Source organism: Biomphalaria glabrata, chromosome 14, assembly GCF_947242115.1.
Source record: "Biomphalaria glabrata chromosome 14, xgBioGlab47.1, whole genome shotgun sequence".
NCBI classification, from domain to species: Eukaryota; Metazoa; Mollusca; class Gastropoda; family Planorbidae; genus Biomphalaria; species Biomphalaria glabrata.
In genome coordinates, this window is record NC_074724.1 from 28,524,246 (window position 1) to 28,551,066 (window position 26,821).

Here is a 26,821-nt window from a genome sequence, read left to right on the forward strand (position 1 = left end):
CGAGCCTTTGGACACATTAGCTACATGGAGAGGGGATAACTGCTGCGCATGATTTGCGACTGTATGAGGCCATTGCAATTTTAATAGGCCTATATAGGCTTAATATGTTTTAACTGGAGAACTATATACATGTATTACAAAGGCCGCGGGGCAGATAATTTGAGATCACAATTTACGAATGTTTTGTCGTGAAAAAAAAATGAAAATGTTGCTTTTTATAATTAGATATATATATTTAAATAGTGATTCATTAAACATACATTAAATGAAATGCGAAACATTTATTAAAATTGCGAACTTTACCTTAGGTAAACAGCTGCAAGACCATACGCTTGATTATTTCCTCTAGATATAGATCTAGCTGTAGATCTAGCTAGATCTATTCTGAACAAGGGGCATAGCATGGAGAACAGAGATAAACTTTCACATGCTACAGAGAATCAGATGGAAATATATTTTAGAACTCTAGATAGATCTACATAAGACTAAGTCGATGCTTTATTTTTTTTTATTGATTTAATTTCATTATTTCAATATAAATTTATTGAAGTTTCTGGTTTAAATCTTGGGACTTTTGAAACAGACATTCTTGGGATTAAACAAAAATTATATGATTTAACTTTTAAGATGTCATGAGTGCCTTGCCTACAGACTACAGGTTTATCCGGGTTTATTTTTAGAACAAAACTTTTAGAAAACTTTTTTTTTCTTTCAAGAGTTGCATGCGCTAAGTTCTAATGAACTAAATTATACTTTTAGATTGTTGGGAAATTACGCAATATTTGCAGCTGTTCAAACACAATGATTATAGATCTAGACATATTACAGCCATTGTTGTAAGGAACTTCTAATTAATCTTAGACTTAACTCTATTTTTTATTCTCTAGATTCTATAATAAATAGTAAAGTACTAATAATTAATATAAATTATAATTATTTATTAATTATTAAATATAATAAATAGATCTATAATCTATATTATTTATTATTAGATCTATAATTAATGAAAAACAAAAATAATTATTAGTATTACAGAATTTACTATTATCATTATAATCATGATATCATCAGACGATCAGATGCTACTTAGCAGCTACCATCATCCTATGTAACTAACTTAACTATTTACTATTCTAGATTATTCTAGATCCGATCTCTAGAGTGACGTTTAGACTATTAGTATTACATTAGTAGACATTACTATTACCTTTTAATATTTATCGTTAGTCAGTGATTAGACTAGTCATTAGTCATGATAAGTTACTTTTTTTTTTATAGTAGAGATACAGCTCTCTATCAAGAGTCTAGTAGACTCTATAAGTTGAGTATTATAGTTAGATCTATATTCTATAATTCTGTAGACATAGTCTAGTATCTAGAGTCTATCTAGTCAATAGATTTAAAGATTAGGCTACACTGTCTAGGTCTAGATTAGTATCTATAGAGAATCTAGATAATTACTGATTAAGACTGCTTTATTGATCCTTACGGAAATTGTTGTGATTACAAGGACTCTTTTCTCATATAAAGACAACACAACAGAAAAATACACATAAATACAACAGACACAACATAAATGAGTTCATTCAGCGACTACACACAGGTATCTTGGTGCTTTTCATGTTCCCTGATCAATGAGTGGCGGTGATAGAGTCTGACAGAGTGAGGTACGAACGAGTTTTTGTACCGCTCTGTTCTTGTTTTGATTGACAGCAGTCACCCACTTCGCAACAATCTGACGTAGTTCTGATGGAGCGGTTAGCTGTTGTCTTCCAAGATTTTTTTGATTTTTCTTAGGCACTTTTGTTCAAAAAGTTTCTTTAAATGTGGTAATGTTGTGAGTGTAATTTTTTATGCTTTTTTTATGATGTTTTCTGGACGTCGCAACAGTTTAGCTGAGGCGTTGCCTTGCCAACAAGTTATTCCGTATGTTAGCAGATTTTGTATAGTCGCGCCGTAAAAGTCTCAAGGATCTTCTTGTTTAGTTTAAAGCTATTGAGTTTGTATAGAAAAAAGAGTCGCTGGGCTGTTTTCTTTGTCAGATTTCCAAGGTGGTCTTCCCATGACAGCTTGTTGTTGATGATAACGCCTAGATTTTTATATGCCTTTACTTGTTCTATAGATGTAGTGTTTATTTGCAGTTCACGTATAGTTTGTTTTTTCTTTGAAATCTGTTATAAGTTCTTTAGTTTTGTGACATTCAGTTCTAGAAAGTTGTCGGTGCACCAGTTTGTAAACTCTTCTATCAAGCTTCGATACTGAGTTTCGTCTCCTGAAATAAGACCGACTATGGCAGTATCATCAGCGAATTTAATGAGTTTAACTGAGTCATAGATGCTTCTTATGTCATTAGTGTAAAGAGTGTACAGTACAGGAGAAAGTACACAACCTTGTGGAGCATCCGTACATAGTACTCAAGTTGAGGATTTGGTGTTGTTGACTTCAACATACTGGGGGCATTGGGTTAAAAAGTTTAGAACCCATGCTTGTAAGTAAGGTCTTACATTTAAGTTACTCAGTTTGTTTATCATTAGATGTGGCTGTATGGTATTGAACGCCAAGGAGAAATCTACGAAGAGGACTCGTGCGTATGTTTTGGGTATATCGAGACTATAATTATAATATAATAAATCTATATATATAGATTATAGTCAATAGACATATATATATTATATTTTATATTCTTTATAGACCCTAGCGACTTGCCTTAACTTTTAAGCCTTAACTAGACTGTCTAGGATTGTCACGAGTCGAGTCTGTGACCTATTTCGACCACTTTCTAGAAGCTCGAGTTCAAACCAGTGCAAGTGTCCAGCGTAAACAAGTTAATTTTAGGTATCCAATCAAAGAAAGGGGTTAAGGAAAAAAATAGCACACGTCAGCAGAAGGTCAAAGTTACTAAAATAATTATCTGAGAAGGTTCCATGATTCTGGAACATACGATTAAGAAAGGTATATATTGAGGGAAAGTCAGTTAGACGGGGTCCTCGCTCAGTCCTCGATTAGTAATAAGTTTTGTGATATTAGCGGGTCCATTAAGTAAAGTTTTAGTAGTTGAAGTTGAAGTTATACTAAGTGAAGTTTTATGTATCTTTAAGTTTTATTTATGAAGTGTCAAGTTGTTATTGAATTAAGAAATTAATTTGATGTGAAAGTTGAAGAAGTTATTAAAGAAGTTTGAAGAAAATACAGAGAGATGTTTCTTTCTTCATTTCATTGAATTGTCAAGTTTGATAATATAATCCCCGGCATATGTGATCATCACAAGGATCATGTAATAACTAGTATCTAAGTAGTAGTTCTAGTAGTCTTTATGTTATGACTAGATCTACCTTTATTTTTACTAGATCAAGGTCTAGAAATATAGGAGATCTAGACTTAAGTCTCTACTTAGAGATCTATTTAATCCTTACCAGTGATCATCATGATTATCCAAAAGAATTCTTTGATTGATAGCTTAGCAAAGATGGATTTCTATAATTATTCTTAATAAATTACTTTTTCAGTGTCATTAATTTAAGGACAGACATAGCTTTAGTGGTTCATCAGTAGATCTAGATGTTTAATATGCAATGATTCTTTAAAATATTTATAATTAAATTTGATCTAGATCTAAAATCTAAATGTTAATTGTCTAACTTGCATATTTACATTTACAGGCTGATCAAGAGATAATTATTGGCAAAAGGTATAACAATGAAAAAAAGACGCTTGTCTTCATAAAGAGAAGTTATTTTTTTATAGGTCATCTAAGCAACATCTTCAAAACATGGCTGAAAATTTAAAATTCTATGCAGATGGCAAAGAGCTTAATTATTGGGATAGGATTCATCAAGAAGGAGAAAAGTTTTACAAAAAAATCGGTCAAGTCACTTGGAGAGTTCCACCTGTAAAATTCAATTGCATGGTAACCAAACCTGTTAACTCGGGCTGTAATTGCAAAATTGTGGGTGAGTATAGGATGGAACAAATAAATTAGAATTTGCACTTGGCCAGATTTATGGAGTCATGTTGTAGAGGGCTTATCTACTATTTTGGCAACGGAAAACAGATTTTAGATTCTAGTCTGAGGTTCTTGTATTCAGATTTTAGAATGTCCCTGATTCCATCACTTTTAATATTAGTCATAATTAGTGTCTGTTGGAGAAAGTAAACAAGTTTGGTTATGCTAAGCAGACTTTACCCTTGACAATCTTAGTCAACAGAAACAGATGCATGTTATTATAAATATCTTTGAAGTTCGAAGGACCCTTGCTTAAGACCAATGACCTTTACTATATTAATGCTAATTGCTCCATTCAGTTTAACTTGTACACTAAATAGATTTTAGCAAAAAAAATAAGTGAAATCAAATATTGTAAAAAAAAATAGAGCTTTAATTTAGTTTTCTAAAAATATTATAGTTAAATATATATAGTTATATATTAATTACAATGATAAAAAGTAATTAATTTTATGCCCACACTGCTGCCCTCAGTGACGCCTCAAGAAACTGATCAAGAGACAAATTGTGCGGAAAATATCGTTTGTGGTACTTTTGAAAACTTGAGTAATAACCTGGTTGAAGCAAAGTAATTACCATTTTTTGTATCATTACATTTAATAAACGTGTAATGTACACATAAAAAAAATATAAAGATTCAACTTATTATATTTAGCATATATTGATAATATTTTCTTAAACAATAATAACTTAACTTTCTCAACAAAAAAATACATCTATAATATTAATAAATTGTATATTACTATAATAATGTACATTTGAAATGATATTTGATATTAAATTTAGCTTAAATAAGATGTTTTTTTAAGTCGTTAAAAAATTTCTCATTTAATCATCATTCAAATATTAACTACATTTCATACACACCCACATACATAATTATAATTATATATATATATATATAATCTCATATGTTTCTATTCATAGAGAAACCTCTGCTATGTTTATTGTTTCCAACTTTGAATATGACAATTACCTGAACAAGATTTACTCGCTACAGTTAGGAGGTAAGTCTACCAAGCCTGTGAATCCTACTGGAATGAATGGTACTGTTTTTTTGTTTGTTTGTTTTTGTTGCTTGAGCTTACGTTAACCTTCTTAATACGACCTGGCCGATATATTGGCCCAAGGCTATTTGGCGAAAAAGACGAACCGTCCTATATATCGGCCGTGATGATTGACTAGCCAGTGTTTGTATCAGCCAATCAGATTAGTTCTTACTATTTTTACACATTAGTAGACTGTAATGGCGGCTTCCTTTGCTGTTTTAACACGATAATTTTTTTAAATTGATATTTTGAAGTAAGCTAGTGAGAGGTGAAAATTTTAACATGTCAGCCATTGATATTGATGAAAGCTAAATCACTGACTCTGATTTTATTAAAACTATGATAGCCCTAATAAAAATAAGAGCAGAATTGAGTAAAGCTTTAGATCTAAGTTTACACTGATACTAGATCTAGGTCTAGTATGTGTTGACGATGTCTATTCTTGGAAACATGGTTTAGAGGTAAGGGTGGGTAGCTGGATAGAGAAGACCCATTTGAGAACCAAGGGATTAGCACCCAATAGGCTGTTTTATGCTCTTTTTACTATCAATTTAGTTCAAACATTTGTCAGGGAGACTAATAAATATGATGCCAACTTTCTGACCAACAAACAGCTCAATAACGATCCCTGGGTCATAAATGGGTGACTGTCTTTGTGACAATAATGAAGGTGTTTGTTTCCATGGTACCTTGGGGGGGGGGGGGGGGGGGAGAAAAATAGTAAAATAATGTGATAGAAGTGTCTGCAGGGTCTCAATGTACCTTTTTTCCCTAAATATATATGTATTAGGGCCTATTCAAGCCTAAAACTTCTTAAAAAAACTCTTACCTTTATAATTCTGTTCTGTTTTGTTAAAAATTGGTAGGAATTTTATGCGCATAAATTATGCAAATTAGCTTGGCTTATTTTAATAAATGTTAATATTTCAAATAAATTCCATAAGATTAAATTAGTTCATTCATTCCTTTTCAATAATATATATAGTTTTGTGTATGTAAAGTAATTAGTTTATTTGTTAGGAATTTTTTGTAAGAGAAGTGTTAAGGCTGGAAATAGTGCTCCGTCTTTTTTGCACAAGACATGCTAAAATGCTCCGTCTTAAGAGGGTTAAAAATGTTTTTTATTTCTCTGACACCCTATCTTGGATCAAGCTGAAATATGGCACAATTATTTTGTTTTTACATGACAAGATGGGAATCACTGTAACCAATTAATTAACTATTGGTAATTAATTATTTTGTTAGGTGTCTTGAATGAGGGAAAGAAATAGTACTTGACTGAAGTGGTGGTAATAGCTGAATTAGTCCCCTTTATAGGTTGCCTCTTTAAATTGAAACAAGCAATACATAACTATACAATCTTTTCTAGTCATAAGTACCTTACTAGCAAAGTGGTTAGTATGCTGACTTGAGGAGGCTTGAGTCATAAGTTCAAATTCAGGTGGTTCCCTTTTTATTTTTTTTAAATTTTTGTAAAAACCAATTAAGGTAAAATCCACCCAGATATCCCATTCTTTCTCCCTCCCCCTTTTTTTTTCTCAACTGCTCCAGAAAGTTATAGGATCATAGCTCATTGAGAAAGCTAAAATCATGAAATTGCGCTAAACCAGAAACAATTGGTAAAAATATTTCTAATTGTACATATTTATTGATGTAAGTCTAAATCTTTTAGAAATGTAATTACTTGACTGATTCAAACTCATTGATACAGTTAACTTAATATAATCTTTTTTTTTTTAAAGTATTTTTATATTTTTCTTTTTTTATCTACATACTAATTGAATAAATTGAAATAAAAGTGCTAAATGACTGAATCAAAGTTAAAATTTGTTTTTTCCTGTAAAGATACCTAAAAGAATTGTGGAGTTTATCAGGAATGCATGGTTGTATACTACTACATGCATACATCCTAGCTTAACATTTCATGTGTAACTCTTTAAAATACTGCAAAAGAATAAGAATCCTTATTGTGCAATAATGTGGAAAGCCTTAGCATCTCTAGCTTGGAACGGTGGTTTTGAACTCTTGAATAATTGTCCTGCTTGTTCTGACTTTCTGACTAAGAGATGTGGTGGTCAAGTGATAGAGTGCTTGGCTTCAAAACTAAGGAGTCAGGAGTTCAAGTCCCTGACTAGTATTTGAACTTTGAGATTTTGAAGACATCCCTGAGTATGCGAAATTTGTTGGAAAAATAAATGGAAGTTGTTCATTGATCTGGCCACTTGACACTCTTAATAACCTTGACCCACAGATAAACTTAACGTCATCTTTCCTATGGACTGCAAGGGAAACTTTACTTACTACATTCTAATTAGGCCTTAATTGTGTTTATCTTTAGTTTTTGTTTATTTGTTTTTTCCATTTGAAAATAATTTAGAGTTATTAAAATTGTCAAAAAAACAAAATTTGTATTTCTTTTAGAGCTGAATGGCCAATTATTGAATCTTCCTAAAGATGTAGCATCTAGAGGAGAATTGGATATTTTAATTTTGCACCAAGAGGCTGGGATATTACTTGTGCAAACTAAAGCTGTAAGTATATTGCTTGATAGCATATATATATATTTGAGTGACTTATTGTGTGCTTAGCTTATGCCTGAATGTAAAGCTTCACTAAATAAATCACAAGTATACCCTGCATACCCCTATGCTTGCCCATCTGCTATAAATTGTGAATTAACGGGAAACCTAGTCTCCATCTTTAGAATCTCCAAACAATTTAAGTTACAAAGGCAAAATCAGAAAAATTAACCAGAGCACAAGATATATTAGTAGCAACTAAAAAAAATACACTTAGCTTTGCTTTCTCCTGCGAAGATAGACTCTGCCTCAGCAACAAGAAGATAGAGTAGTGGTGACAGTATAGGTCCACCAATTCAACTCAGTTTGACATGCAACAAAAATATATCATTTTAATGTTTATAAAAGAAATATTTTACATACAAAATACAATGTTCTCAATAACAATATGATAAAATCTCACACAAAAAAATGCAGTGCTTATCCTGAGTAAACAAGGTACAATCACAGTATCACCAACAGGTGTCTAGAATCTGAAAAAATATACTATGACATTTACAGAAACGAGCCCCAAAATTCTTATCAAATGATCGAGACAAGCCCCCATAAACTGTCAGGACTTAGTTGAATTAATTAAGTATTAAGTTGTAATGTAAATTACAATGTGTATATGTTATAATTACTTTATAACTTGTATTAATTTTAGGCCCAAGCTCATCTTGACAGACACACCATACACACCCAGTTGTACATAAACTAATAAACGATGTGTATGATGATTTAAATTAAATTATAAATTTAATACCATGATAGAATATATGAATAATGATAATAATATGAATACACGTATATATATATAGTATGATATAGTATAATATGGGTCAATTTTTAATACTTAAATAGTATTTATAAGAGAATAATATTCTCTTCAATGATCCATTTCAAGACAAAGATCCTGCAATCACCAGTGCCAACATAAGTAGTTCTATCTTCTAACCAAGATGAATGTTCACCACGATGAAGAGTTAAGTTCAAATCACAACTTCACATCACACCAAGTCTAGATATAGAACCCCCCAATCTGGAACCTCAGACTCGAACTTCAGTCCCAAAACCTGAGACGAAAAACTCAGAAAACTTGAGACTGAGACTGAAACTGAAAACCTGACACTGAGACCCTATAGAAAGGCAAATAAAAGATTCTTCTAATCCTCTTATCTAATAAAAAATACGAATATGATCAAATCCACATTAAAATAACTTTATAATGTGAAAAAAACTCACCCTAAACGGGTCAAATAATCTAAGAACATATCCAAGGCAAACGCTAAGGCTGTCCAGTAACATAAGCACAAGGAGAATTCAAGCCCTCACAAAATACCGCGTGGCTCTACAGCGCAAGATGGAATGTAAGAACCAAACGATCAAGAAGAAACAATTTACGTCATAAAAAACAATTATGAAGAAGCGACAAGGGGAGAGCAGCTTCTACTACACAAGAAATAAAATAGCGCGAATGATGTCATCACCTATTGATGAAATCAGTGCTATTAAAATGTGAACTAATTTAATTATATGACTAATTCAATTGTTGCGACACTTGTTGTATAATGCTGAATTTTAGCATTGTTTCTCAACATGTTGTCAGTGATATTAGTCAAGGTTGTTTTTAAGCCTTGGCTTGTTTACTTGGTCCTAGGACATAATGAGCTGACTAACTTGCCTGGTCATGGGGTATGCACGGTTGTCTCGTTGGTTATGGGTTCATATGCCTGCTGCCATTCCTCGTCTTCCTATGGGAGGTTTGGAGTAGGAAGTGGATTATCTTCAACTCTGAAGGAACATCCTAAACATGTAAAACATTTTACAAACATAGAAAATATTTAATGGGATAAAATGTACAGCATACTGAAATGAAAACAATGGTGGTGGCATTCAGTGTTGCAAACATTGAGGATATGAGTTATTATTACAAATATTGATGATATGAACCAAGGCTACAATTAAATATTTAGCATATTGCTGTCTCACAAGCCAATCACAGTGCTAACATGTCACACTTAAGTACAGTATTTCAGCCATAACACTGGCCCAATGCGCTCATCAGACTGATACAGATACATTGATAAACAGCTCAATGCTAGCTAATTCCCCTATAAAATATCAAAAAGTGGCAGATGGACAGGGAACAAAGAAAACTGACATTTAAAAAAAAAAAGAATATTATTCAAGAAAATTATATCATACCTAAGTAGGGGGAAAACCAAACTCATGAAGTCTGCCCAATCAATACTAAGACCATGAAGAGGTCCAAAAACAACAAAATATTTCACTTGTAGATAAAAGAGAATACACATTGTCATTGACAATGCCTAATCATGTAGATGCGGATGAAAGTATTTATTTTAGTGAATAGAGGGTTAAATTCAAATGACATTTAATTCATTTTTTTACTGCCATCTATTGAGTCCCAATGTGTGGCTCTTCCCCCTTCAAAATCTTAAAGCTGTAATAATTTTTAGCGGCCCCCGAAAGGGGAAAAGACGCTTTTAGTTTTGTGCGAAATGTCTGTCCGTCTGTCCCGTTTAGATCTCGTAAACTAGAAAAGATATTGAAAATCCGACATCACAATATTTTAGACCATTCAAAGTTCTGATGCAACAGCTACTTTTTTTTTTCCTGAAAGCGAAAAATCTAATTTTTAAAATCAGTTAAGCAAGCAGTTTTTTAAAGTTTTATAAGTTAGACCTAATTTAAAACGAATAGTAATCTTATAAACTTCATTTTCTTGAACATTTTTTCAAAGTATATGTTTTGAGAATTCAAATAACAGATGAAGCTTTTTCAAAACAATTACATTATGTAAAAGTCCAGGAGAGGCTCGGTAAAGCGCTTAGCTTCCAACCGAGGGTCCCGGGTTCGAAGACTTGGAGATCTCGTAAACTATGAACGATATTGAAAATCCGACATCACAATATTTTAGACCATTCAAAGTTCTGATGCAATGGTTACTTTTTTTTTTCCTGAAAGTGAAAAATCTAATTTTTAAAATCAGTTATGCAAGCAGTTTTTTAAAGAGAAAAAGCTAATTAGTATGCATTATAAGTTAGACCTAATTTAAAACGAATAGTAATTTTACAAACTTCATTTTCTTGAACATTTTTTAATTATAGAATTTGTTTTGAGAATTCAAACAACAGATGAAGCCTTTTCAAAACAATTACATTATATAAAGTCCAGGAGAGGCTCGATAAAGCACTTAGCCTCCGAACTGAGGGTCCCGGGTTCGAATCCTGGTGAAGACTGGGATTTTTAACTTCGGAATCCTTGGGCGCCTCTGAGTCTACCCAGCTCTAATGGGTACCTGACATTAGTTGGGGAAAAGTAAAGGCGGTTGGTCGTAGTGCTGGCTACATGACACCCTCGTTAACCGTAGGCCACAAAAACAGATGAACTTTACATCATCTGCCCTATAGGCCACAAGGTCTGAGAGGGGAACTAATTAGGCCAGGTTCACATCTAACTTTGCATTCACTTGCACCTATCCCTTGATCTGCAGCACCATTGGGGCACTACACAAGATCTGTCAATCTTGTTTCTCCATTCTTATCTCTCATTTGTCTTTGATATAATTTCATTTGGATGTTCTTTCTGAAAATATTGAAGCCTGCCTGGGTGGACCACTTCGGGGGCCGATTTTAAGTTTGTGTTTCCACACAAACTGTCTTTGTAACCTTGTTTATTTTTACATTTAATGCAATGTTTCCTAAATATTTATATATATGTGAAGTCTAGGTGTTAAAGCCCTTGTCTTTGACTTCTGCTGTTCCAGTAGAAAATATTTACTTCTAAGAAATAGAAAAACTTTGCTTTGGCCTTAAGTCTTTCTTTGTTATCTGATATCAGTCATCATATTCTTGAAAATAGAATTGGATTAAATGCCATTTCCTTTGCTTGAGCTGTTGAGTAAGTCTGTGCATGTCAGTGAATTAACATTTGTTTAAATACCTTTTTTTACCAATTTATTTAGTATTTAACAAAGTAATATGACAGTGTTATTTTATCTTGTCAGACCATTCCTCTTGAGCATTTTCAGCAAGATGGCTAGTCAGTTTGGCTGCCAAAATGTTGTCTCATTTCTAGGAGAATAGATCTCAAATCAGAGACAGAACATGTTATAGGAAGGACATAGCTGTCTAGCAATTTGTTTATGTGTTATAAGTCATGTGAAGATAGCTGCCTGGCTTTGTGGAATACATTCAGATATTGTTACAAATAAGAACCCTGCCAGCTGTTTTACCTTCTTACCTCCAGAAGGTTTAAGTACAAAACATCTGACATTTATATTTCTTCTTCTAGCCACCATTATTCTGTGGACTCTTTGGCTGTCTGTTCCTTTGATGGATAAAAGCAATTTAAGTCAGTGCTAAAGGTTAAATAAATCAGATGTTAATTGATTTTGAAAGGATTTTTAACTCCATGTTTGCTATTGAGGTATGAGTTAAGGGATCAAAAATTAGTCCTCTATGCAACACTGCCAGCCCATTTAGACGTTTAGATAAAAATGGGGGGGGGGGGCGCTCAGTTCCCTCATCTTCATTAACTCTTGAATGTTTAAAAGTTTCCATTAAACTTCTAACACTAACTTACAGGTAGGCTACAACATTCCAAAGAATGCAGAAGCTGATTGTGAGAAGTATATTTCAAATATTGAGAGAGCTGTGATGAAGGCTGTGGAACAGTTAGAGAGAGATGTTAAAGTAATGCTTCATGTCATGGGGGACCTTAAAATTCAAAAGCAACAAATCACCAAGGTGGTTGCACTGCCAAATCTGAGTAGATCCTTTTTGGATTTGGCTGTACAAAAATGGACTGAAAAATGCACAAGTCTGGGGGAAGTATGTTATTTTATAAATTATTTCTTGATTCTAATTTTTTTTTTATAATAATTTTCTTCATGGGCTGAGATAAGGTTTTTCATGTATTGTGTTAAAAACAAGAATCCAAAGGCATACCTAGCAATTTGCGGGTGCTGCAGACAGCACAGGGTATCAGATGGTGAGAGGCTCAAAGTTCCCCCATTTTTTGTTAACATTTTGAGTCATGGATCCAGATTTATCAGTCTTCATGTAAAAAGACCATGCCCCTATCCTATCTCAAATAAAAAACTATTTGCGATCAACCATGACAAATTTATGGCTCACTAATTAGGCAATTTTTAAAACTCATTACGAGCTGGTTGCAAATTTTAATAAAATCAGTGTTTGTTTTACCAGCCAGAAAGGACATTTGTTTCTTGTACATATATATTGTTATAAATCTATATGTATATATTGTTATAAATCTATATGTATATATTGTTATAAATCTATATGTATATATTGTTATAAATCTATATGTATATATTGTTATAAATCTATATGTATATATTGTTATAAATCTATATGTATATATTGTTATAAATCTATATGTATATATTGTTATAAATCTATATGTATATATTGTTATAAATCTATATGTATATATTGTTATAAATCTATATGTATATATTGTTATAAATCTATATGTATATATTGTTATAAATCTAAGGCAAGCACTCAAGGAAAGGAAGTAATAATAGATGATGTATTTATTTACAGTTATAAAACACACAGACATGAACTTCAGCTATCAATTCACAAGGAGTGTTTTCCTACCCAAACATTAGTACAGACCACTGACACACTTCCCAGTGTCGTTACAGGTCTTCAATACAGTTCACTGGTAGCAGAAAGACCGCTCTTAGTCCCTGACTGCTCAGACTCCCATAACTTGCAGATCACTAAAACAGTCCTCTCTTCCTCGTGCTGAATGGTGCGCATGCTATCAATGTCAACACGGGAGCAGGGTTATAACAATATTCTCTAATTGATTTCTAGTACTTAAGGGCTAAATATGATTGTGTTTCTCTAACTGCGGAATGTGCATCACTTACAGGCGAGAAGACATTTTTTTTTAAATTTCAAGGCATGAAAAATTGTACTTGCATCGTTATTGATGAAATGAAATTAGTCTTTAACAGAAATTTCTCTACTGTCTGAGTGATCAAATTTTTTCTGCTTGTCCCACCATCTTTCTACTGATTTCTTTTGCATGATCAAAACAAGATCCACTACAAGTGTTTAGAATAGCAGGACATTGATTTTACAAGGATAAAGCCCATTACTAAACATACATTATCTACATGTGCTTTAAATGTTCCCCGCATATCAGTATTGGCTGTGCTGCCTGTTTCTATGGTGAATTTGTGTGCTGTAAACACAAATACAATGCTTTGGTGCAGCTCATTTGGAAAACTCTTGGCTTCGCTCCTGATTGCACTGGCGGACTTCACTGTGCTCTCAGTCACAGTTGGTTGATGGTAAAGGTGGGGTATGAGAATGGGCATCAAAGTTATCAAATGTAGCTGCCACACTCTGTGTCAAACACCCTAGGTATGTCAATGCTAGAAACTGAGAGAAAACACTTCTAGCATACTCTGAATTTATATTACTATAGTTTTAAATGGAATTACAAATGTGTTTATATTAATTGCCTTGTATAATTTGATTTTTTTCCTAAGAAAATCAGCAATTCCGATCTTCAATTAAAGATACATTTTCTGTGTCAAGAGCATTTCAAATGTCCAAAGGCTTTGAAAGATTGGTGGTGTGAAAATTTTTCTAAAAAAACAGGCATCACTTTGAATGTTATGAAGCAAATAGCTTACAGGTTAGCACATGACCGTGACTTAGTATACTACATGAGCCTATCCTCTCATTGCTATTCAGACATTATTTCATTTATTCTAATCCCCTTCCACCAAAGATATCAACTAAATTTATCCTAAGCTTTTAGTCTGCAAATACATTGTTGTTTTTTTACTTAGTTCATATTTATCATTTTTTCTCAGTGACTCATTTCTGAAACAGTTTGAGCTTTAAAAAAAAAATTAGGATGTACTAATTTTAGTTGGTGCTTGCATAATTAAAAGTATTAATTTTTCGATATCTCATGTGTTTTCAATAAACATACTGTAAAATATAAAATGGGGCTAATATTATTTACCCATCACATATTGTTAAGCTTAGGCCAAAACAAAATAGGCATAAAATAATAGAAATAATTATAAATTATGCAGATTACCATAACTTCATCAAGGTATATTTTGATTTAATTGGTTATTATATTGTTCTTAAAAATGGTAAACATGTTGATAGTTTGAATTCAATGGTGCTTTAAGTTTTACATTTATGGAGGTAAGAAGGCCTTTATCCTGTATTTTTTTTTTTAAATGATGGGGGGCAACTAAACAGAGTTGTTTCCTGACAGTGCAGGGTTCCTTGTGAAGCACACAGTGTGATTGAATTATGAGCATTGTTGTAATTATTATTACTATTATTATTAGTATCAATATGGTACATGGGCATTTCAACGTTGGGTAAAATATCTCATAGAAGTGATTTTTATTAGTGGACATGTTTTTAATTCTTTTGTGTTGAGTTTAAGTTTTCTTAAAAGCACATTAGTATAAGTCAGTTGAAAGAAACCCAAAGGGAAAAGGATCATAATTAATAAGGTTGTTTTTTTGCTTAAGGGTGATACAAATTTTAGCCTACATTAACCTCATCATATTCATATATCACTTATTACTAGAAATGAATTTTGCACCTAACAGTAAATCTTTAAAGTAATGGGAAATGTACCACAGTAGCCCACCATCATCATCATCTTTCCTTTGCGTTGGTCTTCCTTTTTTTTTTAAGATTGGCATCTCAACTAAATAAATAGACTGGGAACCTCTGCTATTATATTTGAAAAGCTTTACATGACTTAAATACTTACATTCAGACATGAAGAATGCATGAATTATTAAAATAAAATTTAAAAAAAAATCTTGTCTCTATCATAGTAACCTTTTTTTTTCTTTGAAATCCAGAACTGTTGGTCTATTGTCCACTGTAAGTGTCTGGACATCCAGCCAACCAAGAATGGAGGTCAGAAACCTTAATGATGCTGCATGGGAAACAGGAAATAGGTAATTCTGTTACCAGTTAAAAAAAACAACTCCAAAAATTATTTACAAATGTCTCATAGATCTAGTGAATTAATATAGTTATGAAAGCACACACACTCACATAAACACACACATCAAAATGTATGAACATCCTCAAAGTTTTTTATTTCTTTCTAGAAAAAACAAAATACCTAGAACATTATTTGATATATCAGTAAACCAAAATATACCAATTCAGAAGTTTGTCTTGAGAAGTGCTTACTTTTTCCAGTTCATAATAACAAAGTGTGGGTTTTTTTTTCTGGTAGCTTCTCAAACCATATTTATAATGATAATAGATAAATGTTGATTAATTAATTAATGTAGATTGTCCCAATGCTAACTCATTGGATGTTTGATGTTTTTGTAGGTTTACTCAAGTTCTGCTCTCAGGTCAACAAGCTGAGTTGTTAAAACGTCAAGAAAAGTATTTCTATGTCTGGGGACCCGCAGGCTCTGGAAAGACCCTGCTCTTGTCTTTAAAGGGTAAAACCAAGGAGTTTGAATTTTGTTTATGTATAGTGGGCTCAGTAGAGTGTAATATATATATATATATATATATTTATATATATATATATATATATATATATATATATATATATATATATATATATATATATATATATATATATATATATATATATGGGGTGTTTTACTTGTGAAACTAGGCACTTGTCCAATATGTTTTGAAAAAAAAAAAAAGAAAGATTATTTATTGAATTATGTTAGCAAAGTTAATAAATATCAGTTTTACTCTTACCGTTAGGCCTGGTAGTCCAGTGGCAAAGCAATAGGCTCTGAAAAGAAGATCTGGAGTTTGAATCCTTTTGAATGCTAGGATTTTTTTGTTGGGAATTTAATGTGTCATTTACTCAACTTAATTTTTGGTTAGCACCAGGGTTATTTCTAAGTATTCAATGCCAGTTTGAAGTTTAACTGTGCCATGATCTATTTGGGAACCCTCTACCTTGTAGTGCAATGGTTCTCAACCCCTTGGGGGTCGATTGATGATTTGCCAGGGGTCGCCTAAGACCATTGAAAATATGGATTGTTTTTGTCTATTCTTCTATTGCTGTATGGGTGTGGGGGGGGGGGGGGGAGGGGGGGGGTGCGGCAGAGTGGGGGTTTGTAAAAAGGGGTCACCGAGCTTAAAAGGTTGAGAACCGCTGTTGTAGTGGCTTACTGGTAAAGTGCTTGGCTTCTGAACAGAGGGGGTCTCATGTTTGAATTTCAGTGAAAACTGGGATTTTGATTTCCTGATTCTGAGTACACCAGAGTCCACCCAACTCTAATGGGTGCCTGACATTAGTTGGGCAAAGTAGAAGCTGGCCACAAGACACCCTTGTTAACTTTCAGTCATAAAAACATATGACCTTTACATCATATGCAATATAGATTGTGAGGTCTGAATGAGGTATCTCTACTATCTAAAAAAAAAGATTTGATAAGGCTTTTGTCTTTTATATAAATTTTTGTTGTTGCATTTTACTTTGTGTTTTGTTGTTGTACTTGTTTAGTTAAAAAAAAAAATTATTATTGTGATTGATATGGCATTTAAAAAAAAAACGTATTCTGGTGTTAGCTTTTTTTTTTTTTAAATGCTTGTAGCTCTTTTATGTAATATTCTTTTAATACTTTTTGTTTCAGTTTTTTTTTTAAATAGATCATACACATTTTGTTATTGGATATTTTAGTTTCATTTTTGTGAATGTATTTGTATTGCTTTTATATTACCTTGAAACTTTTAGTTGTTTTCTTCTCTTGCTCAGGTCACCAGTGGTTGCGAAAGCATCCAGTTGCCATTCTGAACACTAGGCTTGGGTCAAAAGGTCGAACTGTCGGCCACGTGATGGAGAGCACTATTAACAAAACTATTGAAAATACGGACAATAAAAAATGTAGGTTAAAAATGTTGCCCAGCCTTTGATTTCTCTAGGTCACCACTGCTCCTTTTTACAAGTGTACTGTTTCTCTTCTGTAGGTCACCACTGCTCCTTTTTACAAGTGTACTGTTTCTCTTCTGTAGGTCACCACTGCTCCTTTTTACAAGTGTACTGTTTCTCTTCTGTAGGTCACCACTGCTCCTTTTTACAAGTGTACTGTTTCTCTTCTGTAGATCACCACTGCTCCTTTTTACAAGTGTACTGTTTCTCTTCTGTAGATCACCACTGCTCCTTTTTACAAGTGTACTGTTTCTCTTCTGTAGGTCACCACTGCTCCCTTTTACAAGTGTACTGTTTCTCTTCTAAATACCTCTTAAGCATTTTACACTTGAGCAAATATTTAACAATAACTTTGTACAATGATAATTTAAATGAATGTGTCTTAGCTCTTGCTATTGATACTCTGGTGTCTATGTATTGAGTTAGGAAGTGAAGTTAAGAGCAGTTACAGTGTGCTTTAAAAACATGGCCCCTTATTTAGTTATAGTTCATTCAGAATTAACAAGACATTTAGGTTTCATAGTTTGAGATTAAAAAAAAAAAAAAGAGAGAAAATTGGTTACTATTAAAGGTTCCTGTTTACATCTTTTTAGTTGAGTAAACTTTTCATGGAAAAAAAAAACCTATTTACTAGACAGCTCAATTAAGGGCATTCGCCTTTTTCAAATGTTCCCCTCTTGTAAAGGAAGATGTAAATTTGGTGTACCAGTTAATTTAATATATTGATAACTATAATGCACTAATTGTTTGTTTTGTGTGTTAGGTCTTATACTGGAGAGTTTGAAATAGTAGGACTGAGTAAGTAGCATTATAGTTGGATGTTTGTGATATTATGGTGACTTTAATGTTTTCAGTTTAACCTTTGTTGACGTTCTTAAAAATCAACACACCTATCCCATTTGTGATATTGTTTTTTTTAACTGGTCCCATAGCAGTAATAATGTGGAAGAAATAGATAGTCATCAAAAGTGTCTCTAAGCAATACGTCAGTTTTTAAAGATATAGGATCAATTTTTATTATTTAATGCAAAAACTTCCTTATCTAGATTTTTTTTTTTATCGTTTATGAATTGTGCATGGATAGTAAGATTAAAATTGGCAAATCAAGCCAATTTTATATGCTATCTTTCTTCTCAGAAAGTTGTGTAGAACTATTGCCACATTGTAACATACATAGAAAAGTCTAAAACATTCACTTTGAGTTTTTGTCCACTAATGTAAATGACTAGTCTTTAGGCTTTTGTTTAGAAAAAATACTTAATTTATAATCAGCCTCATTGTGAAAAGAGAAAGGGTTTGGCAGATAAAGGTTTTGATAGTCACTTCTGCTTTTTTTGGTCTCCTGTACCTGGGTAGTTGTTCTAACAAGTCACAGAGGAGATACATTTAATTAAGAATGTTCAATTTTGTGTTAAACTGAAAGCATTGAAAGGTCCGATGCATAATTGTTGTGGTCAATATAACATTGTTGTTGATGGTGTTGCATGCATGCTTGTCATAGTTTAAATCAAGTGATAGAATGATGTTCTGTCTTCACATTAGTCTGAAGTCTAATTGAAGTCTGAGAGGGAGAAAAAAAAATGATATGCGTCTTTTTGTTTAGAATATTTCTTGCAGCTTTTTACATATTTATTGTTATAATCATTGCTCTTTTGTTGTTCTTGTTTATTAGTATTTGAATTATTGAGCCTGTCACAGATAGGTCAAGAAAGTTTATGACATTAACATTTTTACCAACGTGTGTATTTATTTTTTTTATTTTCTTAATTATATTAATTAGATTTGGCCAAATGTTTTAATTGTACCTTTAATATTGATTAGAAAGAATATGCATTCAGTAGATATTAAGGGTAGTTTAAATGAAAAATGCCTGGCAGATTGCACATTGATAATCTCAGGTCCACAATTATGCTGCCTTTTTGTTTTCTTTTCAAATGAGTTAACTGCATGAGATTTATTGTTTTACTAGTGATAAGTAAGCATGCTAAATTTTAGTTGCTCATTTTTGATAATATAAAAACATTATAAGCTTTAATAAGGAGCCCTGTACCTGTATTTACAACTTGAAATATCTCAATATATCATATGTAAAAAATGGGTAATAGTGGAAAAATGCATCTCGGCTATTATTTTATCATTGCAGTCCAACAAAATATATTATTATTTATAGCAGCATTTCTAGTAAAGGCAGATAGCTACTTTACAAATATTAGCCTTCATAACAAAGCAAAACTAAAAAAATTGTTGTAAGAAAAAGTTTTCACTGGCTTGCATTTACCTAGTAACCTTACACATTGTCTCTTAGGAGAGTTATTTGAGTTCACTTTGCTTAAAGATTCCTATCCTTATCCTATGCATATCTGTAATGTTTGGTATGTTTAGAATTTTGTCATCATAGCAGTATTCATGATTTTGTGAAATATTAAGATTGACCCTTATTTTTTCCAACATGAAGAATAGATATTTTGTTAGTTATATTTGTCTTGATGAAAAAAATAATTTACTTCTTGTAATGATAACAAATTCTTTCCTCAGCATATCAATGACTAGCTGCCAAATTGGGCATTTACCAGTACAGGCTAAAAATTTTGTTCTCTTGTTTATTAATATCCCAATGCTAATATGCACACTTAATAGTAATTGGTGAGAGTATAATCTAATGGTCATTGTGCTGGCTGCATACCACCCTAGATAAGATTGTGAACTAAAAACAGAATGGTTTGACATTTTGAAGCTCTGTCGTCTTGTGTTGCTAATTTGAATAATTTTGTACAACCAGTACCTACATTTTTTTTTCTGACCAGGTAAGATGAACAAAGCCATGAGGATAGACATTGACCTTGCTGAGAATGAGCAGGACATAGAGAGAGAGGTTGCAAATATCAAAAAGCAAGACCCAACAATTAGACCTATGTTTCTGATTGATGAAGTCACATGGCTCCCTGAAACAGCTAAGCTGATCACAATTTTAATGAAACAGTTCCCTCACAGCCACATTTGGTGTGCTGGCATGTTGCCAGAATGTCGACCAGAGGGTTTTGAAAGTCAGGAACTTTTAGTAGGTGGTCCAGACTAGGCTTTTCATATTTCTATTCTCTTAGTTTTTTTGTGTTTAAAATGCTTTGTATTCTGAGTTTGTCTAGCTTAGTAATTAGATACAATAGATAATCATTTGAAACAAAAAAAAAAGGTTAAAGAATTAGAGATGAATATTTGCTTAAAGTAAAAGATAAATCCATGATCCCCTAATTGGCTAAAAGTTAAGCAAGGATCAAAATTTAGCCATGGTCAGAAGTTTGCTCTATCTTCAGCATAGCTAGCCAATTATCACCATTTAACCCTTGTACTCTTTACTTGACTTTTTTTTTCCCCCAACTATGTTGGATATCAGCAAATAGTAGAAGACTAATTCTATAATTCTTTTGCATAAAACAATAGTTAAAAATACAACTGAAAAATTAGAGTCTGTGGGTAAATATCATTAATTTACCCTTGTTGTGACCAACAGGGCCTTTCTTAGGCCACTGCAACCTATGTGGCCACAGTGGATTCCTGCACTTTTATAGGCCCGCGCGAATTCTAGGTGTAAATTATTAAATTAAACCATTTTAACTTATTCTCCTAAAATTGCAAAATATTCCAAAAAGTCATGAAAATCTCCTGAAATTATTAAAATCTTCTGAAAACTCATGTAAATCTCCTTAAAAACACAAAATTGTCATTTCGGGGTGTCATTCAAAATGGAAAATGCCAATTCTACGCGCAATGAAAAAAAAACACGGCATTGTCAGCTTTCATTTAATAAAAATGTAATTATAAGTCGAATTTTAACCAAAACAAGAAGTTCAAATACTTAATTTACTTTAATAGTCACAGGCCTATAAGTATAGATCTAAATCCATCTCTTAACAAAAAATCAAAAGCGATATTTTGGTAGTCGATAGTAAATCAAAAAGAAAGATCTGAATGTTAATCGACTTTTTATTGGAAAAATACTATCTACTGTAGATGGCTCGTAAAATTAATGTGACCGTGATTTTGTACTTAGTAAAGTATGAATAAAATGCAAAGACAAATTTATTTTCTAATACAAAATCTTAATTTTCACTTATTATCCTTATCCCTACCCAGACTGGGCCCAGCGCAATCCGTTTCGCATAGGGCCCCGCAATCTGTAGGACCGGCCCTTGTGACTAACCCAGCTAATGAAAGCCAAGCACTTCATTACTAAACCACTGTGCTGCAATGTGATTGATAAACTGTAACTCTTTTTAAAAAAATCAATCAGCCTTTGTACAAAATGTGAAAACCTTCATCTTCCATTAAACTCAACCTGAATATCAATAATTTCAACTTAATCAAAGAACGGTTTTCCATTTAATTTTTGTTTTTTTAGTTTGATTGTGATGTTTGTTTTTGCTACTATGCTAATATTTCTCTGTTGTTTTTTTTTAAGTCAATACTGAGGTGTCCACCATCAGTCCAAAGGGTTCTGAGAATAGTAGATAACAGGACGGAGCGTAGATTGCTGTATCACCTTGATGTGAGTAGCACTGTGTAGGAATAATAAATTACAGCTAAATAATTATCATATTCCATTTAGTCCAGTCGAAACTTAATAATGATACAATTGTTAAGTAGGTGTTTTTTTTACTCTGTTCTGTTCCAACAAAAAAAAAATATTTGATAAATTTTTCCTCTTTCTAACCACATGCATGTGAAAAACTGGGCCACTTTTATTGCCCTGCTAGTTTAGGTAGATAGTATAAGAAACCCCTATCAACTTTCTATGCCTGGTTATTTATGTTATCCTCCAGGCCCTCTCAGTATCTTGCACTTGGTAAGAATGTTACTATATTATTTGTATGTATGGTTACATTTTAAACTTTAGCACATTTTCAAAAACATTGGATGCTCACTACACTTAAATCTGACTGCATAATTTATCTTCCGAATGAAGAACTAAGAACATTTCCACAACTGTATCTTTCTTTTAGTTTCTTGACATTATTTTATTTCCAATTTAAATCTAGCTTATAATCTCTCCCCCAGAGTTCTAAGGCTGGGTTACCTACAGATGGGCCGCCTCCTTACTTTATCATTCACTCCAAGCATGGCAGCCCTGATGTCCAGCCCTATGACTGTGTGCGCTGTGCTGAGCTGTTGTCAGATTTTTTATTGAACACTTTGAACCTGAAGATGTCATTGCCTTCTCATGACGGGGCCCAAAGTGATGCTGCCAGTCAAAGCAAAGTTGAAGGCTGCCGTCTGCACTTCAATGATGCTGTTCTAGCAGTGTCAATGCCCAGGTCCTGGCACCACTACACAAACAGAGGATACTGGGCCATATCTCGAGAAGCACTTCATTCTAACATGATGTTTTTAGGTATGTACCATTGACAGCTACACGCTTATACTAGTAGCCAGTATCTTTAAACTTAGTTGGTTTATAAAGTAACACATCTTTAAAAAGAAAGAATATCAAGAGAAGGAACTCTTTATAGATTCATTTTTTTTAAAAATATAATGAGCTCCCTTTCTCTCCAGGATCTGGTCCTTTTTGTCAAACACTTTTAGACAGGCAGATACCACTGAAAGTTGAAGGAGCCATGACCTTTACACCAGAGAAAAATGTGGCAGGTCAAACATTTGCAATGTGTCCAATAGGATCTGTACATGGGCTGGAGTACAAGGTAAGTGGAGTCACAGTAGTCTAGAAGTGTTGTCCCAGCAAATAAATGTTTTTGAAATGAAATGTGAGATCTTTTAGATCTGTTTAAAACAAAAACAACAAAACTTTATCCCCTACCTGAAAATGGTAGAGCAAGTTTTAGTTTACAGATCTTTCTTTTAAACAGGACTGTTAGAAGTTTCACTTTGATAATAATTTTAAATTCATTCAACCCAATCCTTGCTCAAAGTGTTCTTTGAAAGAAAATCTTTATGTGAGTATGTCTTGGCAAATGGAACAAACAATAAGTATTTATATCTGTTATTTCTAAGCTTGTTATAAATTGGTTATTTTATGTGTATTCATATATTTCATTCAGTTGTATGCTTTTTTTTTTTATCTTCTGTGTTGTGATTTTGTTACTTTAAGAGTGTTCACTGACAATAAAAAGCGAAAACAAAGGTTAATTATCAAATTAATCATTTTAATTTTTCAATTTCTTTGACACCTTAGAGCTCAGCTTATAATATCAGCATCATTCTTATGAGTAAATGTGGGGAGTGAGGTAATCAGAAAAAATGTGCACATTATAATTATTGAATATATTTTGTCTGTTGCATGGCAAATTTGGTTTGTTATATCTGTTGGCTTTCATTGTGCTTGCAAGCGTTTGTTATTCATTGTGAGATAATGTTCACAGCAGTATTCAAACATTCATTGAGATCGCTTAGTCAAGTGGTGTTTATTTATTTTAACAACTAAACTATATATTAGAATTTAAAACATTTTTCTTTTGACATCTATAGGTGGTTGTTGGTATCCCAAGTGCTAGGAAGTTAACAAAATATACAGAAATCAATGAAGGGATTATAAAAGGTGACCACGGGCCCAGAGTTCCCATGAAAAGGTTGCCATTTGCCAAAGAGATTAAGAGAAAAAGGGACGAGTTACTCAGACAGGGGCCAGAATTCTGTACCTGCTTTTTAAAGGATGGGGCTGTTAAGAAAAGGTCAAGGACACTCAGCACTGCAGACGTTCAACCCAATGAGCCTAAAAGTGACAAAATTAGAATTTCCACCCATGTTCATGGTAACTATAGAAAAGGTCACTCATTACCAGATGACCTTCTGTATGAAAATTGTGACCACTTGAATGGAACAATGGACTCCCCTGTAGCTGATAAGCAGCTTCATTTATCAGATTCAGAGAAACATGACCCTGAAGTGGACAGCGATGATCATACCGAATGCTTGGACAGATTAAAAAATGAAGTCTGTGGATACTGCAATACTGAGAATTGTGTGTGCAAATACTGCCAACCAGAAGAGTTAGTGGCCCTTCATAAGTTGGATCAGTGGGACAAGGCCTACATACTTATGTGTGCTTCTCGCTGTACATCACAGTTAATTTTAGTCTTGCCTTGAGTCATTTAGGAAGCTGTGAGATCCCTAATGACAGACGTATATTCTGGAACATTTTGTATAACTTAATTACAAGCTTTTAAACAAATATCTCAATACAGCAACCAACAAAAAAAAATTTTTATGTACAAATTCAAATTCTGTCTTTTATATGAGTGTCATTCCAATCCACTGAGATATTAATAGACTTACATATCAATTCTGCTAACTTAACATCTATATGTGAGTCACATTTTCAACTTGATCTAAAGCCTCTCAATTCAGTGGATAGGAAAATTTGAACCATACTTTTCTTTTAATATTCTACAAACATATTAGAAATGTTTCTTCTTTGAAGGAATGTCTGTATTTTATAAGCTTTTGTAATTTTAAAAATGAAAATTGTTTAAAGTAATTCAACCCACCCAATAGTGTTTAAAGGAAACTACTTAATAACAGTTTTACAAGAATATATTCTTTTAGCGTCAAAAATGAGTTGTAAATCTGTAATATAAATAAATAGATAAATACACCATTTGTGTATGTTGACTTAAGCCCACCAGCAATTAATTGCATGAGAAATTCAGAATGTGTTTTAAAAGATTCAGTTGGGATCGGTCTAAATCACCTGCCAACTAAAAGTTGTATGTACTTTCTTTGATTAGGCTTAATCAGCTGCATACTAAAATCATTATGTGCTTGCTTACCCCTGTGAGTAGGTTACGTCACCTGCAAACTAAAATATTTGTATAATTTCTTGCCCCTGTGACTAGGCTAAATCAGACGCTTACTAAAATATTTATGTCCTTGCTTGCCCCTGTGAATAGGCTTGATCAGCTGCTAACTAAAAACTGTAGTCACTTGCCCCTGTGAGTAGGCTAAATCACATACCTGTCAACTAAAACCCTGTGTGCCATGTGTCCGTAACACTCTGCTTCTGACAATTAATGATATCTGCTAATCTGAAATGGACTTTAATTGTTATCAATGTTTCTGAGTTTGAACTCATCACATTATCTCCTGCCATCCAGGAGGAGGTTTGGTATTATACATAATAATCTCATTTTCTGAAGGAATGTTTGAAACTTAAAAGTCAAACAACTGTTTACAGAAGAATGATGATTTGGATTAAAAGTTTGTTTTTGGCTTTGCAATGTTAATAAAAATAAGAGTGAAAAAATATTATTTGGCAACCTTTCGGTTTTCTTTGTATTGTGAGTTTTAAAAAAAATAAATTTGTGTTTGTTCAAGGTTCATAATTATCAGCTGTACATTACATGTAAAACTTCTTGCCATATGGAAGTGTGCTTGAGCTGCCATTCAGTTCTGTATTTATCCTATGTTAGTTGTTATTTATTGTGGTTGATATGTGTTTTATTCTTAATCAATATTAGTACCAGTTAAAAAAAAAGATTTTATTAGATTTTGTATACTTCCATAATCCTTTTTTTTAAATATACAAATCTATGCTTTTGACTAACTCCCAAGTTGAAACTCCTGTTTTCACTTTTTTTCTTAAATCAACATTTTATGAATACTGATTATTCTAATTGAGCTTTTATTTTAACATTGTTGAATAATCTGTTTGTAAAAGATTTCCTTTGAGATAGTAAAGATTATAGAGTGCAGCCAAAAAAATATTTTTTACTTGTCAATGTTTTTTTTTTATATAATTTTTGAAAAAAATGTATATACGGTACTTTCTACTAATAACTGTCAAGAAAAATAAAATAAAAAAGATACTCATGCCTTGTGTTTATGTATATATATTAGCTGTAGCTCAAGTTTTTAAACTGTTGCATTTCTAATAAGTTTAATATTATGTATTTGACCACCACTCTTCATTGGTGCTAAAAAAAAATAAAATGATTTCAGCTTGATTGGTATTAACATCTGTAAAACCTTGTTCCCAAGAAAATGACAATGGTGCCATTTTTTTGTTTGTTTTAATAGATGACTGGCCCTGAGGTTCTAAGTTTTTGTTAATGTGGTACATACATATCCAAGATCCAGCTTTTTAAATTTCTGCCTCCCATGTTATTCTATCCAGAAGTAACAGGTAAAGGAGCAGTGGAATTTTCTATGGAGATCTCAAGATGAAGTAGAGGTCATCTTGTTTTAGCTGCAGATAATTTTGTTAAATAATCAATGATATTCTTGGA

At 32.6% G+C, this 26,821-nt stretch overlaps 1 protein-coding gene across 3 annotated transcripts; it reads left to right on the top strand.

Annotated features, from left to right (window-relative positions):
* Positions 1-351: 351 nt before the first annotated feature.
* Positions 352-26,405, top strand: LOC106052516 (uncharacterized). 3 transcript variants are annotated; one of them, XM_056011055.1, is made up of 16 exons: positions 357-489; positions 760-836; positions 3,660-3,950; positions 4,478-4,571; positions 4,931-5,010; positions 7,474-7,583; positions 12,224-12,469; positions 14,173-14,321; positions 15,529-15,627; positions 16,016-16,131; positions 17,415-17,543; positions 20,393-20,646; positions 22,045-22,131; positions 22,641-22,974; positions 23,136-23,281; positions 24,066-26,405. In XM_056011055.1, exons 3-16 carry the CDS (start codon positions 3,770-3,772, stop codon positions 24,681-24,683), a joined length of 2,643 nt encoding a protein of 880 aa, XP_055867030.1. In that variant the 5' UTR covers positions 357-489; positions 760-836; positions 3,660-3,769; the 3' UTR covers positions 24,684-26,405. The 3 variants fall into 3 exon arrangements, with proteins under 3 accessions (XP_055867031.1, XP_055867030.1, XP_055867029.1); XM_056011056.1 differs by lacking the exon at positions 760-836 and having other exon boundaries at positions 352-489; XM_056011054.1 differs by lacking the exon at positions 357-489 and having other exon boundaries at positions 669-836.
* Positions 26,406-26,821: the final 416 nt, after the last annotated feature.

Excerpts from the sequence above, each read along its gene's own strand:
- LOC106052516 (XM_056011056.1), top strand. The coding sequence starts at position 3,770 with ATGGCTGAAAATTTAAAATTCTATGCAGATGGCAAAGAGCTTAATTAT. Across the intron at positions 4,572-4,930 it reads AATAACCTGGTTGAAGCAAA|AGAAACCTCTGCTATGTTTA; the intron begins GTAATTACCATT and ends TTCTATTCATAG. Across the intron at positions 22,132-22,640 it reads GATTGCTGTATCACCTTGAT|AGTTCTAAGGCTGGGTTACC; the intron begins GTGAGTAGCACT and ends TCTCTCCCCCAG.